Source organism: Nanorana parkeri, unplaced genomic scaffold (genome assembly GCF_000935625.1).
Source record: "Nanorana parkeri isolate BGI_ZX_2015 unplaced genomic scaffold, ASM93562v1 scaffold2507, whole genome shotgun sequence".
Lineage (NCBI taxonomy): Eukaryota > Metazoa > Chordata > Amphibia > Anura > Dicroglossidae > Nanorana > Nanorana parkeri.
In genome coordinates this window covers 14796-34921 of record NW_017308775.1, presented here as the reverse complement: position 1 = coordinate 34921, position 20126 = coordinate 14796, and the positions used below count along the sequence as shown (strand labels likewise).

Below are 20126 nucleotides of genomic sequence, written 5' to 3'. Positions count from 1 at the left end.
AGTTTTTGACACAATTTGCCATTTGTTTTTTCGGCAACGTGCCTACTTGTCACCATTTTTTGTGATATTGCTCCTTTCTCTGACACAAATGTACAAAATGATATAACACCAATAAATTCATATAGACTAAGGGAGTGCATTGTGTCCAACCAAAACACTTTTATGACGACCTTTGTAATTCCTCCTAAACACAGAATTTAAGAAATACGCGTGTACCAATGTATCAATATAGAAATGTCAGTACCGAGAGGGATACTTTTCCAATCCATTCGTTTGTATTGATAGTGAAAGAAGCTTGTCCATTGTCATCTGTCATCAAAGTTTTATTGATTTTACTGACATAGCTTGTTAGGTAAACATTAATGCCTGGTACAGGGTTGTCACTGGCATCTACCACTTTCACCTGAAAGAAGACATAATACGATATTACAAACAGAATAGTGTCCTGACTTATGGTGAAAACATCATATATTACATATAATACATATACAGTATAATGAGTTGTATGAAAAAGCAACATGTGGAACATTTAGCTTTGTAGATGGAGGTAACTAGAGTTCATGTAGAACATTTAGGCCTTACAGGTGGAGGTAACAAGAGTTAAATGACAGAAAGTCATAAACATATATTCTGAGCTTGGCTTAAGGAACAATAGGTTCAATGCCAAGACAGTTGTCCTCTAACCTTGATGCGAGGGAGTCTTTTCAAGACAAGAAGACCCATCTAATGTACTTGGCACAATCTAATGTGTGTAATGAGTACAGTGTGGCATTTTTATCTATTTTTTTGGAGATAATTCAAAGTAACACATATGGTTCTATCGTTCAAATCCCTATGAGCACATGTTCTTTGAACGCGCCTGAATTGCTACTTGTTCCGGGCCGGACAAATAAACCAACTTCCTGAAGATCTGCCTGGCATTGATCCTCATTTATTCTACTTCAAATTTCAAAGGAAGCCGAGTGGGATATGTTGTTCACAATCCAACCTTGGATCACAAAATTAGCAAAGAATGAATCGAGAAAGGGGTCAAGTACAGGGAATTCTGGATCAGAAATGTGGAAATAAATATGGGGCTTCCTCTATTCACCACTCTGATTTAGTTTTAATTCGTGACTGGGGCCTGACTTTTTCTGATTCCTGCCCCCTGCCATTCGACTATCCAATGAAATTTCCTTAGTGGCCAGTAAGGACAACTTCATTGGATAGAGAAATGTCAGCTCTTGGAGCTTAGCCATGAAAACAGTAAAAGTGAGGCTCCAATAAGAAAGTGAAGCTACATTAGAGAGGGACACAGAACAGGTTCTTCTGTCCAATAAAGATAATTGCATGCATCTTGTGGGATACGCTCATAGACAGGACAGAAGAAACATGTTACTTCAACTAGTGAACTGCTACATATTCTTTGCTGATGGACAGATTGTATTTAAAACATTTTAACTTATAGCATAGCAGTACTACGCTCAATTTACTAATGTCCAACCCTTAAAACCCCTACTGTCGTTATTTTCAGTCATGTGACTTATTTTGAGCTCTCATTGGTTCTTATTGTTAAAAATAACACTTTTATGACAAAATAAGATAATTTTGCAAAGTGGCAGAAATGTTTTGTAGCTCACCACTCCATTGAATGGGATTCCAGACTTGTAGTTACTGTCAGCATCAACAAAGGACACCTTGTAGATTATGTTTGATATATCAGCTTGGCTGCTTGTAGATAACTCGATTCCTGCCAGAAGAAGCATTAAAAAGAAATAAGACATCACCTTCTGTAAATCAGAGGATTCACCATTGTTCTAACCTTATCATCTTTGTACATGTCCCATTGATAAGCAAGACAGAAGGAAGATTAAAGCAGAAGTTACCAGTCCCATCCTCAGTGATGGAGGCGTCTCCTTTCAGTGTGCGCTCCATTGTAGTGCTTTTCAGTTTAAAGACCCCAGAATTTACAGCTATTGTATCACATCCTGATCTACCCAGCTGCGAGAGGGAGACAGAGAAGCACTTAATAAACTGTGAGAGGTCCAGTCCTGAAGTACCTGCCTTTCTGTTGCACTTACCTTTCCACTGAATTTAGCACAGATGCCTGCAATGTTGTCCTGCACACGTCTCCAGTATGGCAAATGCTTTTGGCACACAGCAGTTGTATAGTTTCCTTGAACTGGCTTCCCATAAGTGTACCTAAAAGACAGAACATATTTTTGGAACATACCATAGATAAAGTGCTACTGTTAATAAAGTATTATTTGGGGAATTTGTGCGCTATGTCATATGTTCACTTTCCTCCAGTCACTAAGCAGTGTTTGCCAATTGCCATAACCATTGTTTGATAGTCCATGCTCCCAATCATCCTTATCCAAGTTTAGACTCACCTTCCACACACGCGAAGTGGAAACTGTTCACTGTTAAACGTCACAACCTTGGGGAACTGAAGGGTAACTTCAAACTTTGGAAGAACTGTAGAGGAAGATTAATTAAAGTTGGTGATGATTACTCATGAGCAAACCAATATGTGTGAATTAAAACAATATGCATTCCACTGACATTTTTTGTTAATGAGCAATTCACACTACCACAGCATGATGTTTGCAGACATCCTTTATGACAAAGACAACAACCTGCTCACTAATTTCCGACATCAGCTATCAGAGAACAGCATAGGTACTCCCCTCATATAACATCACAGTGAACAGGCTTAAAGTAGAAGTAAACCCTAACTGGATAACATTCAGTTTGCTAAAGCAATGCATGTCAAACAACTGCTATGTTTTTTTCCCATAAACATGTTTTTATCTTTTTTGCATTTCAGTGCTACTGATCTCTTTCAGGAACTTCCTGTCTATATGCACATCATAGCTCTGGGGCAGCTTCCTGATAGTGTCAACAGTGGTATATGCCTTTGGAATGTATGTCAACACAGTGTCTTGAAATCTACATTGGGTTTTACTGCTTGGGTTTAGATCTAGCGGGTCAGTCATGCGGTGGAAACCGCTGCTGGTCGTCTGGTGCTGGAGTGAAATTCTGATAATATAAAAATCTTTGAGCTGGCAGGCTGGCAGCTCAAATATTTTTATATTATCAGCATTTCACTCCAGCACCAGATGACCAGCAGCGGTTATCCACTGCTTGACTGACCCACTCCAGGCGCAAGCTCCCTGCAGACACAGCCCCACTATGCTGCATTGTGGAAGCCCGCACCGTAACCACCTCTCCCCCCCCAGAGGACAATTAGCCCCAGACGGCATGTCCTAAGCAGCCGCACACTTTCACACCCCGGCAGCTCCTCTGCCTCTCCTCCCCCCTGCCTCCCGACTGCATCTCCCAGCAACGAGGATGCCACAGCTCCGGCTCCCGTTCCAACACCTCACGAGCTGTCCTCCAGCCTGGCGATCGTCACCAGAGACTACTGCCTCCTCTCCTGCAATCAGGATCTTGCACCAGGATCCATGCCATAGCAAACACCCGCTCGAGGATTACTCCCAGCATTCGTACAGTTAATCGGCCAGACTCCAACCTCAAGGACGACCAGACCAGATCACCGTCACTGAACCATCCTCGGTTCCCTATCGCACCTCCGTTGCTGACATCACCAACCCAACGAACTTCAGGAACTTCACCATCATCCTCGCCGATGGCATTGCATCCATCCTTATTAAATGGTGAGTCTCTACACTCGACACCTTGATTCATTTATTGTGTGATTTCTCACCTCTCCACTGTTCTCTGTTGTGTTCCCGCTGATCACCAACCACCCCCAACTGAGAAGAAGCACACCTGCTCGCTTCCTCATCACCATCAAGCAAGTCGGACCACTCCAACAACCAACCGGGCTCCATTAATTGGTCCACAACTATTCTTCTCCCCGGTCGTGACGCTTCCACTTTTTTTTCTCGTTTTTGTTTGACAACAAAATGGGCCGTCTTTTTTTCTTGCTCTTTGTTACAAGAGCTAACGATCTATTTCCACAGTCAGGGTGACTGAACAGCATAGTGTGAGAAAATATGCTGGTTTTCTTTTGCCAAAATAGCTTGGCATTTGTTAGAGAAGCTGACAATCCATTTCCAAAGTCAGGCTGACTCTACTGAATACAAATCTTTTTGCAAAAATACTCTGTTTGGGCTTTTCAACAAGAGCTGACCATCGATTTGCACAGTTAAGGTGGCCATACACTGTGTGAATGTTGGCAGGTTATTGATGAACAGGATGATATTTGCACAACGGGTGCCGCTTTTGGCACCCTTTTGGTCGCCATCCCTCCATCAGCTGATAAAAGGAGCCAGTTTGAAAATATTCGAACATACAGATGCGGCAGTCAATCAGCAGTGGCCACTGTCAGAATACAATGAAGACAGCGGGAGATTCCTTGATCAATGCTGGGAAGGAGTCTGTTCTATTTTTCTAATTCAGCCTGCAGGTTGAATGAAAAAAATAAAAACAGAGTACGGCCAGCTTGAGCCTATTACAATTGCTCAGCACTGTTTATGAAAAAAAAAATCAGTCTTTCTTTACTATAGGTGCCCATACACCTTACGATTATCGTCCCATTTTCGTTTGCAATCGCGTTTTCGTCCGATATTCGTAAGGTTGATGGTCAGTGTACAACAGTAAATACTGTACAATCGTACGACTTTGACTAACCAGCAGGTTAGAAAACGATTTTCACAAGGTTGGTGGCATTTCCATACATTAAAATTCGTACGATTAACACTGCTCATGCGCAAACGAAAATACGTGCGGTCGATTAACACAATTCGACCTGGTGGTTTTTTTAACTACAGCAAATTGAACCTTGCGATGATCGGGGCAGGATGGGGCCACCGTACGAAAATCTTACGACGGTTCAATCATCGGACGAAAATCGGACATCGGACGAAAATTTATCAAAGAAGGGCTTAGTTTAGATTTCAAACATTAAGGCAAAGATACATAGTTATGCATTGTGGTAACTCACAAAATGTGGTGTGGTGCCATTCAACACACCTCCCAAATGTGTACAATGGGCCTTCCTTTTAGCACACAGATGTGAACCACTATGACTTAAGCTGGGTAAACACGGTAAAATTTCATATAAACATTGGAACAAAAAATCTAATCAGATCATTGGATAATGCCATCAAAGGCTTGATGAGTGTGCTCGATATTTAATTTGAATTCAACATTCGATTTTGGAATGAATGGAGTTTCCCAAATTAAAATCACATTCACTGTTGGAATCTTGTTCACTCAAGAAAAAACTTCCATCTTGTTTTTTTCATCACTTTGGTCGAAATTAGAAAATTAAACGACTATTTTGTATGCCCAGATTTAGTCATCTTCAGTCACAGTGAAATCTTGAGGAAGATATACCACCATTTCTGTAAAATGTAAATATTTTTTGTTTATTTTACATAGTTACATAGTATTTGAGGTTGAATAAAGACATATGTCCATCAAGTCCAACCTCCCAGATAGCAAGAAATTGTGCTGCAAGTTTGAAAATGACTTGCTAAACTATTGCAGACTTGCCAAGCTTCACAATTTTGTTGCACAATTACAGCAAGTCTGCATTGCAAGTCTCCAGACCAGCCAGCTTGCAGAGCTCTTGCTGAGACCTGCAGGACTCTTGCTGTAGACTTGCCAAGCAAATTTGCTACAAATTCAAAAAGTGTCAACTAGAACTTGTGCTGCGAGTGTTCTGCAAGTTTACAACTTGCCAGGAATATGTGCAGCAAGTTAAAAAAATTACAATTTCACGCCGCCACAAGTTTGTAGCAAGTTATCATTGCTATCTGGGCTATTGTGTGTGTGTGTGTGTGTGTATGGGTCCCTGTGTCATCTCGTTATTAGGAGTACCTGTACCCCTGTATATTACCGTTTCTCAGGAAATCGTCCAAAAGCTTCTTGAATGATTCCAGACTATTAGCTGAAATCACTGCTTGTAGCAGTGAGTTTCCTGACCCTAACCGCACGAACTGAGAAGAACCCCCTTCACCCCTTGTGTTTGAATTTTTTTTCTATAATGTGTTTTTAAAATATTCCCACTTTTGGTCCGAGTTCAGTTCATGAAATAAATGTTCCCATTTGATGTCCACCACTAGGTGGCGCAGTCTATCAAAGTTTGTCTCTGAGTACCTACCGTGGAGGTCCTTTCCTTCATCCTGGCTCCTAGGTTTCTGAACTTCTGTTTTAGGACACTCCAATTTCCTCCTATTTTGTCATTGGTGCCGATGTGCACCATGACAACGGGGTCGTGCCCAACCCCATCCAGTAATCTGTCAATTCGTTCCGCAATGTGTCGAACACGCGCCCCCAGTAAGCAGCACACGAAAGAACCATCTGTTCTTTGTGACATTAAACATTTTCTGTTTGTTTTGGAAGTCCTTCATTTCATTATAACATACATATTTTTTTAGCTTGTCATGGAAGTCCCTCTTTTTTATAGAATACATATTTTTATTTGTTTTAGAAGTCCCTCATTTTTTTAATAAAATATGTTTTTTTATTTGTTTTGGAAGTCCTTCTCGCTTGCTGCTATGCTCTACATATTCTAACATGTTCTATTCTGTAGGCTCAAAGGTACCACTAAATTTTTCATTTGCAACAAATACTGTGGGTCATTATTTTTATTTTTTTCATAATTTTGATATTTATTGCTTGGTTTGGAAGTCCCTATTTTTTTATAACAAACTTTTAAGCTTTACGTATTTTTAGATTGTTTTGGAAGTCCCTCATACTTTTAAAATATAAATATCTATTGCTTGTTTTGGAAGTCCCTAACACTTTTATATTTATTGCACACTTTGGAAGTCCCTCATATGTTTACATTATAAATATTCATTGCTTGTTTTGAAAGTCCCTAATTTTTTGTAACATATAAAGTTTTTGCTTGTTCTAGAAGTTCCTCTTTTTTTCTGTAACATACAAATGTTTCATTTGTTTTGGAGGTCTCTCTTCATTGCTACATGCAAATGCAAACTGTAATAGAACATGCAAATTCTAGCATGTTCTATTACAGTATGTAGGCTTGCAGAGATACCACTTGATTACAATTTTTAATTTCCAACAAACACTGTGGGTCAAAATGACAAACAGCATACTCCCAAACAAGGAAAGCGTTTAAATGCATAATTAATAATATAGTATTAATAATAAAGTATTTAAAAAAGTATTAATAATAAAGTATTTAATAATAAAACATCATGTTAATTCATTTTGAAGATTTGTGATTCACAAGGCCAAATTTTGATGTGGATGTGAAACTTGAGGATCCGGATAGGAAAAAATACCTCTAAGACTCCAGTCACACTGAGCTACATCCAGAGCTAATTTGAGCTGAGCGACATTGAGCTACAGTGCACATTTTGTCGCGCTACGTAGCGCGGCTTTTCACAGGGACTTCGTAGCTGCTACATTGGGCTGTAACCAATCAAAAGGTCTTGATGTGACATCATTCCTTCCTTCTTATATTTATGTGCAAAAGTGACACTTCTGTAGCGCGACGTAGTATGACAATGTCGCGCAATGTGGCACGACATTGAGCTACACCTTTAAAGTCAATTGGGCCAAATCGCACAAAATCCGCTGAAAAATAGTTCCTGTTCGAGCTACATGTTTGAGCGACAAGCTACAGTCGACATTGAGCTGTGAGATGTGACCAGCTTCATTGAAATGCATTGGACAAGCTACATTGAGCGACGCTGAGCTGAAATTTGAGCGATTCTGGAGCTGAAATCGCGCAAAATAAATTGCTCCGTGTGAACGGGGTCTAATGAAAATGGCATAACCCAATAGTAATACATGTGGAATTGTAGACAACAATTCTCACCATATTCCTCCACAGAGATAGTATGAACTGTGTCCTTCACGCGGATGGAGTATTCCCCCAGTGGAGGCTCAGAGGAGAGAGGAAGGGAAAGCTCAGCCATTCCCTGATTGAGGCTCACATTCAGCCACTGACCAATCTGGTTCTTTCCTGGATCCTTAAAAGAAGACATGAGTTAATTTACTCTCTTCCCTATGTCAATCTAGGGACTATCATTCTCAGACAAAGTGCCATTTGCTCAGATAATGTTACTCTACTTCCATTTAAAAAATCCTATTTCTAAGACCATGCTGCTGCTGTTAGCTCTTAGTGTCATACCGATGAATGAGAACAAACCATGAGATTACCATGATAGCCAAACATGGTGACCACATGAGGTTTGTTTATAAACAAATGAGCTGTCACCGTGCCTTGCACAGAAAGAGGATAAGTGCACCTTGCAACAACTACCCTCCTCTAGGTTAATTTTGGTATCTTCAAGGAGTGATGTAGGAGCGCTGGTCAGTTATTTTCCTGGTATTAGATCATCCCACAGGAAGTTCATCTTGATTCATGGGATTCCCCATATATTGGTGGGATTCTTAGTATGTGCTATCTATGGGTATGCATTACTATTATTTATGTATTACAGATTTGCTTTAAAGTTTATTTCCACTTTTGCAGCCTAATTGGGATAACACCTATTTTATATTTGTTACATTTTCCCATTTACATAGCATAAGTTAAAAAAAAATATTTTAAAATGCTTTTATTTGGGTTAGGGTTTTAAGGGTTACAATTTCTTCTTGCTTATATTTCTTTAAAGTGTTAGAAGGGGCAGCCACGGGTGAGGGGTTTAAAGTAGCTTGGCCAGTGTATGTTAAACTAGCCATCTTGCCTGCTATGACAAAATATCTAACAGGTAAGAAATATTTTTTTTAAAGTAATTTTTCAGTATGCTGTGTGAATAGGAACACATAACAAACACATAGAGGAGCTTGTAAAATTTGACTGCAAAAGTGTAAATACACTTTAAGACTAATTTTAGCTTTTAAAGAGACAGATAACATATATTTTAAGTGCAGTGGTCATTTTACTATGGTGAAGTTGAACAAGATCAAAATGTACTAGTACTAAAGCACAAGCAGAACTGAAACATACACAAACTATGCCTCACTGACAAGGTATAAATGGTATACAGTAGGGATGCACCGATACCGATACTAGTATAGGTATCGGTGCCGAGTATTTGGTCGAGTATTCGTACTCGCCCAAATGCTCCGATGCCTAGCCCGATACTTAAAGGAGAACTATGAGGTGAGTGCTTTTCACTTATCCTCATAGTTCTAGCCGACATGTGACAATGGAACTGTCACAGGTCGGCTCAGTAGATCGGGAAGTGAGCGAACACATACCGCCGTTCGCTCACTTCTCGATCCTGTCACGGATCTCTGCCGTGACAGGGGAGGGACTGGATTCTGCCCTCCCCGCGCCGATCCTCCAGCGCTGAACGGACGGGGCGGGTAGAGCTGGCTCTGCCTATAGATAGGCAGAGCCAGCTATCACTCACGCAGCTCGGCAGAGCCGATTGTCCAGAAGCCAGCTTCATGCTCCCTGGTCACAAAAATTGGAACTTCAGAATAACACAATTAAATAATGAGTTTAAAATAATACTATTGCATTATTCATTTGGATTTAAATATTCCTTTAATTGTTTTTACCTGTAGTTCTACGACTGGAAGCTAAAAAACAAAGACAAAAGAAAGATATTCAAAATTATGACTACAATTTTTAACTAATATTTGCATGTGCCTTATTTAATTGTAACCAATATCATTGGTGTTGTAAACTAATTACAAAAAATATTGTTTTTATTTAAATTATAACTAAAAATAGTATTTTAATGTATTTTAATATGTTTTAACTTGATTGGTTTCATGTATGTAAATAATCTTATGGGTCTATTTTTCAATGTTTTTACCCAAGATTTCTACGCACTGTTTACCCAATTTCAAATATTTTTCAAATGGAATGTGAAAAATGTGTGATTCATGGGTGAACGTTATATGAACTTTAAATGAAAATACAAAACAATAGACACATTAGTGCAGGGGTCACTTTGAAGTGCACCTGTAGCAAAAATATTTAACAGTTAACTTTTTATGTTAACAGTAGATACCATCCAAGTTGTGTTGATATTAGATACTAGGTTCAATGCATGGGCGTAACTAGAAATCACAGGTCCCCATAGCAAAATTTGGTATGGGGCCCTGTGATTTCTAGTTACGCCCATGCAGAGCCCACCTGATATCCCAAACAGCCCACCTGATAGTGACCCTGCAAAGCTCACCATAGACTCACTATGATGGGTTCTGCAGGGTCTCAGATGGGCCGGTCACACCACCGCCTCTTCCTCCTCCATGGTAGTTGGCGGTCCCTGCCTCCTCCGTCGCCGGGCCCCGACTCCTCCTTCGCTGCCAATGTCAGGCCCAGACTCCTCCTCCTCCACAGCTGCTGGCTGTCACTGACTCAGGAGGAATGCGCTGATGCACAGATCACTGACAGGTGATCTAACGGCAACACGTTCCTCCTCACACCCAACAGTAACAGCCAGCAGTCTGAGATACCATAGCGACCCAGGCGGCCTGCACGCATCAATCAGGGGCATGCCCTGACCGGGCCCCCCTGTGCCCCGGGCCCCATAGCGGCTGCCTGGGTCTCTATGGCAATTTTTCGCCACTGGTTCAATGTGCCTTTGCTGCACCCCAACAGCTTCAAGATGTCCTAAATAGCGACTTTTCTGAAAATTGAGTAGAAGCACAGCCCGCAATATAATAGACATGCCTCTTTTTTAGTCAAAAAGACACCCACAGGCATTGCCATGTTTAGAGAAAACCTGAAAACTTGGAAATTTGGTGAAGCCGGTAACAGAAGGGGACATACAATATTTATAATGCAGTGAATATGAGAATCACCAGACATTCACTGCCTTTCATTTTTAGCATCTCCTTCTACATACATGTTCACTTTAAACTGTTAATTAGTGCTATTGGAAGCATTAAAAACATACGTTAATATAATTTTTTATTTAATTTTGATTTTATGCATGCTTATATTTTCATACACACCAGCATATCTTATTTCACTCACCACTTTGTCTCTGGGTTGAAGATCTTCATTTATTGACAAAATTCTGAACTTTACTGCAAAAGACAAATATATACTGTATGTATGTATGCCCCTTTTCTAATCCAAACTTTTTTGTTGTTGTTAATATTGTGCCAAAAGGTTTGTATGAACCCTAGATCAAAAACTTTAAAAAAAACTTGACTGTTTGCATAATGTGTAATATATATGTATATATACATACACACACATATGAGAATATATTTTTATATGAGGAAATAAAAAATATGAGAATATATCTATACAGTATATACATACAGTATATATACACATACATACATAGGTGCGCGTGTGCCTGCAGGAGTAGCAGTGCTGGTGGAGGGAGGGAGGAAAGGAGCTGCCCCGCCCTGCCCAGTTATAATATTAATTGTTTCCCCCCCTATCGAATCTGCCACTGGCCCTGCCAGCGGCGCCCGGGGCACGTGCCCCCCCTAGCTTCAGCACTGCCCCCAACCACCCCCGTGGCTCCCCTTCCCCCACACTGAGCTACTATTACCTGGCTTCTCCCCACTTTTTCTATGCTCCCAGGCCACCAGTGGTCCACAGACCACCGCTTGGCGATCGCTGATCTAGATGCAGGCAATGTTCAATATTTGGCAGCCACAAGAGCAGCAGCTGCTGAATATGATAGCTAGCAGTGGGAATTCCTCTATCCATACTGTTTAGTGGGGATGGGGGCAGCTAATGATTTCTCTTGTTCAGGCCCAACAGTGTATGACCTGCATAAGTGTGGCGTTGGGCTTTAATGCCCATCTAAGCCTCTTTCAGAGTGATAAACAGGCATTTGCAAGGTATATTACATCTCTGTAGAAATGTAATTTACCTTATTTAATGCTAAATGCAGCTGGTAGCTTGATTACTCCTGCATTCAAGTAGACAGTGCTGGAGGGGGTGTGGGTGTTGAGCAGGGCTTTTACATTGTTTCCTTCTGCTCCTGCAGATAGAGAAATGTCCTGTCAATCTGAAGGGCTGTGGATGGAGCTAGGCATGTATATTTACTGATGTTTCTATCAATGGCGCCAAGATCTAAGCAGCTACAGCAGCAAGTCTGACAACGTTGCAACAATTTCACATTAGAAGGAAGAGCATTGTCACCCTATCAAAGGAAGTCCCCATCCAATGGTAGATATGTTCCAGGGAAAAACATAGAGCCCCGTCATATTGGTATAAGCAGTGTACATAACAGAAATTATTTTCTAACCGTAGCTCTACTAGCTGTATAATGTGTCGTGTTGCGTCTAGCTCCCTTCCAGTATTTCCTGAATGGCACAGCCTTCTGGTTGATTTTACTTGCCTAGAAATGCTTTTGAAAAGAAAATGTGAATTTATAACACGGCTACAAAGTCCTTTTTTGACTGAACAGTTACCAGTTTGTCCCGGCTTGTACACAGCTTTGTCTGATTGAACCAGCAGATTGAATCTCTTCTTCCTCACCAGAACGTTAGTGCTCTTCACTATTGTATTCCCTGCATTTTGTACGGAGATGCTTAACTTGCCAACCACCTCCTTCTCTTGAGGCCTGGAAACCTAAACAATTAAAAAAGCATAAAGCAAACTACAGTATAAGCAATGGCAATGAATTTCAAGTCTTTATATATTTAAAGAAGAAAGCTGAATACGTTGAACTGGAATTCCAGCAAACTGCTCCACATGCCCACTGCCCATTGTTTACATTCACCTGCCAGCTGCGGAATCGAGCCGTCGGCCGCAACAAGATGTAAATAGAGAACTTATTTAGCAACTGAATAAATTTAGTTGCTGCCAAAAAATTTAGTGTGCACTGGTCTAAATTGAGGACATTGTCCTCAATTTGTTTTCTGGTTTCTTGAGAGTTTTGGTTGCTTGAATGCCAGATAAAGGGGAGAAATACTGTATAAAGAGTTCTTCTTAACATTCCAAACATATAACGTCAAACTTTCTGAGATGGGAAAGAGGGACATCTTCCAGCCCAGCACAATGTATTTAGGCAATGGACCTACCTCTGCACACCATTAAGAATTTATATGCCAAAAATGATTAGGTAAACCCAGAACTGTCTTTTTTTTCACCATTACTTTTCTGATATTTTAGCTTTTGGAAATAGAAAACAGTATAGTTATATTATAAAGAGATGAGATAAAGGTTTTAGTGCAAAATAACACTATGTGTGGTTAAATAGTACCTATAAATAGACCAAAGATAGGGAAAACTGAGGAGGAAAGAGGGACAGAGGGATGTGGTTCCAAATGAGTGCCAGTTTAGAGGTATACAGACATGAGCTTGAGATGCTGGCTGGGGGACCTGCTTTGCATTTTCTGGTCACGTAAGACTATCAGAAATTTCTTGATTAAAGGAGAACTATGAGGTGAGTGCTTTTCACTCACCTCATAGTTCTAGCCGACCTGTGACAATGAGACTGGGAGGTGAGCGAACACATACCGGTTAGCGATCCTGTCACGGCTCTCTGCCATGACAGGGGGAGGGGCTGGATTCCCCTCTCCCTGCTCCGATCTGCCAGCGTTGACTGGCGGAACAGATGGGGGAGGGGGCGGGTACAGATGGCTCTGCCTCTAGATAGGCAGAGCCAGCTGTCACTCACGCAACTGGGCGGATCCCGTCATCTAAGTCGGGATCCGCTCCGGCGTCTCAGTATACTGCGAGCTGTAGCTCGCGGTATACTGAGCTTAGGGTAACGGGAGGACGCTAGTTTGTGTCCTCCTGTTACCCTAAGGAGAACTATGGGGAAAAACACTGACCCCATAGTTCTCCTTTAAGGTCAGAACCAGAAACTTACTGAACATGCAATACCAGACACACTGGCCTTCTTCTTGCAATGTTTGAGTTCTATGCCAAGAAATAAGTATCAAAAATTGGTTATCATACATATAATTAAATTGGACCTTTACAATCAAAAATAAAATTCCACCAATGCATCCCTCTATGTATGATGATTAATAATAACAGACTTGTCAGGTGTAAAATGCTGTGATTTTGAAATACTTTCACTTGCAGAGCATTCACTTCCTGCTTTGAAAGAGCAAAATGACTTGAGTTTGCCAAAGCAATGCACACTGGGATTACCTCGTCATCAGCAGAGCATTGCTGGGAAATCTCATCTGTTACCTCAGGAGATCTCAGGGAAAGGCATTTTCCTCCCCTGAGATGATGTGCATGGTCACATGTCCTAGTCACATGTGCTAAAAATCCAGGAAGTAAAAGGAGAGCTAGTAATCTGCCCTTAGTAAACATGGCCACTGTCAGAAGAATGGGGATTAAAAGAGAAATAAAGTATGTAAAGAATTGTCATTACTAAACATTTCTAAAGGTGTGATTGCAACAAAAAATCTGCGCTTTTGGAAAGTAAACTAAAAGTCAAATAATGATCCTTCAAACCTAAGCATGCATACCTGCAATCTAGAAAAGAAAACAGCTCCCTCTATCTTTATGTAGCCGCAGAGAATCAAAGAGATTAAGGTAATACAAAGTAAAGCTTGGAAAAGGCAGAAGGGAAAAGGGAGGAAGGAGGAAAGAGAAAGGAGCAGGGAGCAGAGGAGTGGTTTGCCTTGCTATGCCTGTGTGGTTGTAGAGAGACACACAGCTTACTAGCACACACAATGTTGGCTCCATAGGAACCTGCAACGGAAAGGAGCCACACTAAAACAGGATATCAAGGGCAATGCTTAGGGGACCAGCTGGTTTTGCAGGAAGCTAAAACTTTTAATTATCAAGAAGCAGCATCCATTGTAAGTGATTTCATCAGCATTTAAAATACCGTAAAAATCTTTTGACTTTAATATCTTTTTAAGCATTTTATAGATGTAGACTTAGTTACCTGGATTGGAACACAGGTGGATATGGAGTCCTGCTTGAAGCTCTTCTCTACAAGGATTTGATTGTTTCCCTCTAGATCTAAGGAGATCTCGACTCTGCTCTCCCCCTGAGCCCCCTCCAGATGTATACATATGGTTTCAGAATGCTGGGAGCGAATCTCGGAGGGGAAGATGACCGCATAGTGTCTGAGGAGAGTACAGTGGATATTAGAAGCCACAAAGGGAGACATAGAAATAAAACATCTACAGCATTTTCTATGTATAGTATACTTAGATTTCAAATGTTTAATAACCTTCCCAAACCCATGCACATTCTAGTCTAAATGATTCCATCTGGTGGGATGGGACCCAAGAGTCTGGCAGCTATTAGTATAGTCATCATATCAGTAATCACCTGCTTGTATGGGCTGATAGTTTTCCTCAACACCTAAATCAATGGTACTCAACCTGTTTAACCTCCGGACCCACATTAAGTCGCGACCAAAGTCGCACTGCAATGGAACGCACGGCATTGTGGTACCATGCATTCCAATGTGGGCAATTGTACTGTGGGGGTGGGAGGTGCATTTGGGGTGCCATTCAAATGGAAACGCAATGCACCTTCCACACCAGAATATGTGATAGGTGCCATTGCGTTGTACAGTGCGATAATTGAACGGGACTGTGTGATTAACCCACTCCACTAGTGTGAACAGGTTCTCAAAAACACTGACTGACGCACACAACCACAGACACAATCTCACAGACATTCTCACATACACATACACACTCCTAAAAAGAAAATGTTTACATTTTTTTTTAGGATCCATCCAGTCTCCCTACCTTACGGGAACTGGAGTGGATCATCAGCCTGGTGTCCAGTGTGGGCTGCATGCCCTGTAGAGGTGCCGGGAGCCAGAATGTGATGTCCCTCCGGTCCAGGCACCTCTACAGGACATGCAAGGGAGCTGTAGGCAATGCACGTATGGACGTAGCTCTCTCGCAGCCATAGCCCTATCCCACCGAACCTCAAGCTGACACTGGGCACCGGGCAGCATATTTTAAATGGCTACTTGGCGCGAGATCTGACAGTGCTGCTCTAGGGGGGCAGCTGAGGAGCCTCTCACCTAGAAAAGTGGAAGTCACTGAACACGGGGTCGCAACTCACTTTTGGATCACAACCCACCAGTTGAGAACCAAGGATCTAAATGATAATCCACCTTATATTTTATCCTCTTAGGGCCAAGGCAGACATGTGCGTAGTGATAAGGCGTGAAAACACACGTTTTAACCATACGCTGCCGCAATATTGCGCAATCTAGGATGCAGTAGACATGTAAATTTAGTTTGGTTCCAAATGGATATTTGTACGAATTTTATTAAATTCAGACGAATCCGTATTTCTGAATTCCAACACGTCTGAATGCAAACGTATCCGAATGTCCGTTAGACGAAAATTCAAATCCATCCGAATTTTGTTCAAAACGAAACTAAATCCGACATATGATCTTTCTCTGGCCAATCAGATGTTTTTTTTGGTTGTTGGGGGGTTGCATTACAGGCATGGTCATGTGACTTCCTTCCGAAACAAAAACTCGGATGTACAGGCAGCTGCACGCAATTACACGCAGGACCTGTCCCTCCCGGGAGCAGCTCTCTGCATGGGAGTGCACATCTGTACACCATGCATGCCCATGAAGAGACCTGCTCTGAGCCCTTCGGCTAGGTTCCCAGTTCCGCATCCGTGACTGTGCGGCAATCGTGCACGAAACCACTTGGATTGCCACGGAGTCACACACCTCCGCTGATTGCACTGGTGGTGCCATTCTTTTCTAATGGCACCTCAGTCGCACCGGGCAGAACGTGCAGTTTCCCACTGCGGTTCCGCCTGTGCAATCAAACACGATCCTGGCTTAAAAAGCCACATCTTGTGTGTTGCAAATAAAGGTGCCTGTACCTTTTTTCAGTCATTGCCGCACAGATGTAACCCCATTGAAATCAATGGTGCCACGCAGCAACTGCTATGTGCAACTGCACACAATCACGCGGTCCCCGGGACACGCGTCCAGGATCGCCTAGGTCTGCACCGGCCCTCAATCCTACATAAATCATGAGCAATTTTCTAAACAGCAGTATATAAAATGGCAAACAGAGTGCTGAAAGAATGAATCAGTAGGATGATCAAATGGTTAAAATTCCATTATTTGAAGTCGATAGTCAATTCATTTCAGGTTTCACCAAAATCCCCATTCAGATTGACTAAATGCTGTCTAAGGATCGAGTTACACTAGCAAGTCACGCTAAAAGCACGGGTGCTGGTGTGCACTTAGAGAAACAGCGCTGACTCACTGATGATGGTGCATCTATTTTATTAGACATGAGGATGCAGAGGGACATGCCACAGCTGGAGTAGAGGGGGAGAGAGATAAGCAGTCATTTCCGCAGGACTGAGGATTGGGTGAGTATTTCTTTTTTTCACCATCCCCTAGAGAAAAACCAGCAGTTAACCCTGGAGTTCTGCTTTAATCCAAATCCCTCCCTCACTGAAATGCCGACAAATCTCACTCGCTAATGAGGGCGTGACATCTCTCATAGCATAAGTTAAGTGGCCGTCAGCCTTTTTGGACTCATGGGTGATTCCGAGCAGTAGGTGGCGCTGTGCTCATTACTGACATCCGAGCAGGAGGTGGCGCTGTGCTCAATACTTACATCCGAGCAGTAGGTGGCGCTGTGCTCATTACTGACATCCGAGCAGTAGGTGGCGCTGTGCTCATTACTGACATCCGAGCAGTAGGTGGTGCTGTGCTCATTACAGACATCCGAGCAGTAGGTGGCGCTGCCGTACTGTAACGCATGGTAGGTGTGTTGCGCGATAGCGTGCAATAATTGCACAGTGCCTTGCAAAAAAATGCACCACAGCGGTGTGAGCCGGCCCTCAATCACCGCTGCCACCAGTTAATTGCTAGTGTGGGTCATGTGTTTGGATGAAGCACTGAGATCTTGAGGAATGCTAAATTACATTTACTTGCTTAGGAGAACATGTGAATACAGCATTGTGCAGGACACACACACCTAGGACCGCCTGGTATCTTAGCAACGTGCAGCCAGGGAGTTGAATTATTACAGTGGGTTGAAGCAAACAACCAACCACCAGTGGCATCACTGGTGATTGGTTGCTAGGATCAACTGGCGTCCTAGCAAACCAAGCAATGACGTGCTGCCTCTCCAGTCCGCGCCTTTCCCAGCATTCAGCTCTGCATGTTCATTGAGGTGCCTGTTGCCTGCCCCCACCCAAGTAATCAGTTTATGGCCAGCTTTAGTCTCTTGGTCTACACCTCACCTCTTGGATCTTGAAACTACTATTCCATGGCGTATCCAGTGCCCGGCACATGGCATGGCAGACTGCTGCTGTCGTTTTTCAACCCCCACTGCTGCCGGTTAGTTGCTAGGACTGCCTGGCTTCCTAGCAAACAACCACTGAGTTGAATGTTTACAGCGGGTTGACTGACACTGCTGCTTCAACCGGTCTCCTCAGTTCGTTAATTAATTGGTCCCGTTTTCTCCCTTAGAACAGCATTTCTCGGGGGGGTGTGGCTAACCCATGAGTGAGTGAGGATGTGTGTGCTTTGAGCTCCTGCACCTGCTACATCCACATCAACTAGCCAACTAACTCGTAGATCAACTAACTCGTAGCCAACTAGTCAACTAACTCGTAGATCCTGTAGCTGCCTCGGTCGGACTAATCAGCGGTCGTCTTGGAGTCTCTGTACCCGCTCTACTAGCATCAGCCTGCTATCAATTTTATTTAAATTTTTTCCTTTGACTGCCTGCTCCGCTCGCATTGGTCCGCTGACATACCAGCAGAATGAAGAAGAGCAGTAAAAAGAAAAAAACCCGAGAGATAATTCAACCCTCCCAGTTGGCGATTAGAACAAACATCGGAACATATTTCAACAAACAGGGAGCAGATGTTATATTTTGAAAATCTTTAATAAACATTTAATATGAAAAAAAAAAAAATTATTGGTCCCGCCCCATTGGTCCAGCTTTAGTCTCTTGGTCTGCACCCCACCTCTCAGATCTTATACATTTCTGCACGGGCCAACTGTGTTTAAAACAACAAAGACTGATTTATAATCTACCATCCCTCTACAATTTCCGGTCTGTAGCTGGCTTCACAACAACCCAAAAGCACAAAGTTCAGGAGTCCTGCTCTTCTAGGGCTACAATGTAACCTTTGCAATGTAAACCGACCTCTGATCTTCTAATCTCTGGGAAGTGAGGTGCCAGAAGCAGGCCAGGGTTATGGAGGTCATATGGCTTCCCTACACATTACTATTGTGTGGGCAGCCTTGAGGAGGAGGAGGGTGTTCAGCTATTTAGGGTTAACCAGTATACAGGCTTCCTTGGCTGCCTACACAATAGCCCTCTCCTGGCCTTTCAGTGCCCCTCTCCATTTTCCTTGCAACTCAGAATTCCAGCTCCCTCTGCATATCTGATGTAATGAGAATGTATCACATTGATATCCACACAAATGATACTACAATGTGTTACTGTAAAGGAAACCTATGCAGAGAGCAATACAGGGGCTGCCTGTGCAGATCTCCTTCTAAAAATACTACTTTCCTGGCTGTTTTAGGGTTTCAGTACTTTTTGAGTCACTGGCCCAGTTCAAGCATGAAGCAAGAAAAGTCAGAACTTCTGCTCTGTATACTTGTTTTGGGTCTTTGTCTCAGAAAGAGACAATTGGATTGATATGATGGCCAGACAGCCATTTTGAAAAGGAGAGGTCAGCACCGGCAGCTTCCAAAGGGTGGTGTTAACCGGCCCTTAGGGCCCATTCACATCATGTCCAAATCATCTCCAAACCAGACTAGATTGTTTCCAGACCCAAAATGCATCCTAATGTATCCCTATGCTATTTCTGGCCTCTGTTTACACCAGCGCAGTCCATTTCAGACCAGACCAGAAAAATACTGCATGTCTCATTTTGTCTGGTCTGGAATGCACTAAAAAGCATAAAAATGCCTTAAATATGCATTTAAACGCACTGGAACGCACATAAAAGCCCTTTTTAGCTTAAAAAAACCCAGCTCCAGAAAATGGTGTGAACCTAGCCTTAGTTCACACCAGAACTGCAACCGCATGTGTCTGTTGTTAATAAAGGAACTTTTGCATTTTTAAGGATTAAGTCCTGAGTTTAGTGTCACTTTAATCGTTGAGCATTCTAACACAGAGGGAGTGAGTTCAAAGTCTCCGTCTAGCCAATGGGTAAAACAAAATTAAAATAAATGTACGCAGCTATATTCTGATTAAAAACAACTCTTCTCAATTCAAACAAAACAACCCAACACAGTAAAAAAAAAAATATA

General features: G+C 42.2%; 1 protein-coding gene across 1 annotated transcript in view; it reads right to left on the bottom strand.

Moving 5' to 3' along the window:
- Positions 1-223: 223 nt before the first annotated feature.
- LOC108801810 (alpha-2-macroglobulin-like) overlaps positions 224-20126 on the bottom strand; it is a 20319-nt gene continuing 416 nt past the window's right edge. Inside the window, exons 2-11 of the mRNA XM_018573721.1 lie at positions 14778-14961; positions 12334-12493; positions 10931-10983; positions 9502-9522; positions 7805-7958; positions 2373-2457; positions 2061-2181; positions 1866-1980; positions 1620-1729; positions 224-403 (exon numbers count right to left, since the gene is read on the bottom strand). Of these exons, the coding sequence (XP_018429223.1) occupies positions 224-403; positions 1620-1729; positions 1866-1980; positions 2061-2181; positions 2373-2457; positions 7805-7958; positions 9502-9522; positions 10931-10983; positions 12334-12493; positions 14778-14961 (1183 nt within the window). The remainder of the gene's footprint in view (positions 404-1619; positions 1730-1865; positions 1981-2060; positions 2182-2372; positions 2458-7804; positions 7959-9501; positions 9523-10930; positions 10984-12333; positions 12494-14777; positions 14962-20126) is intronic.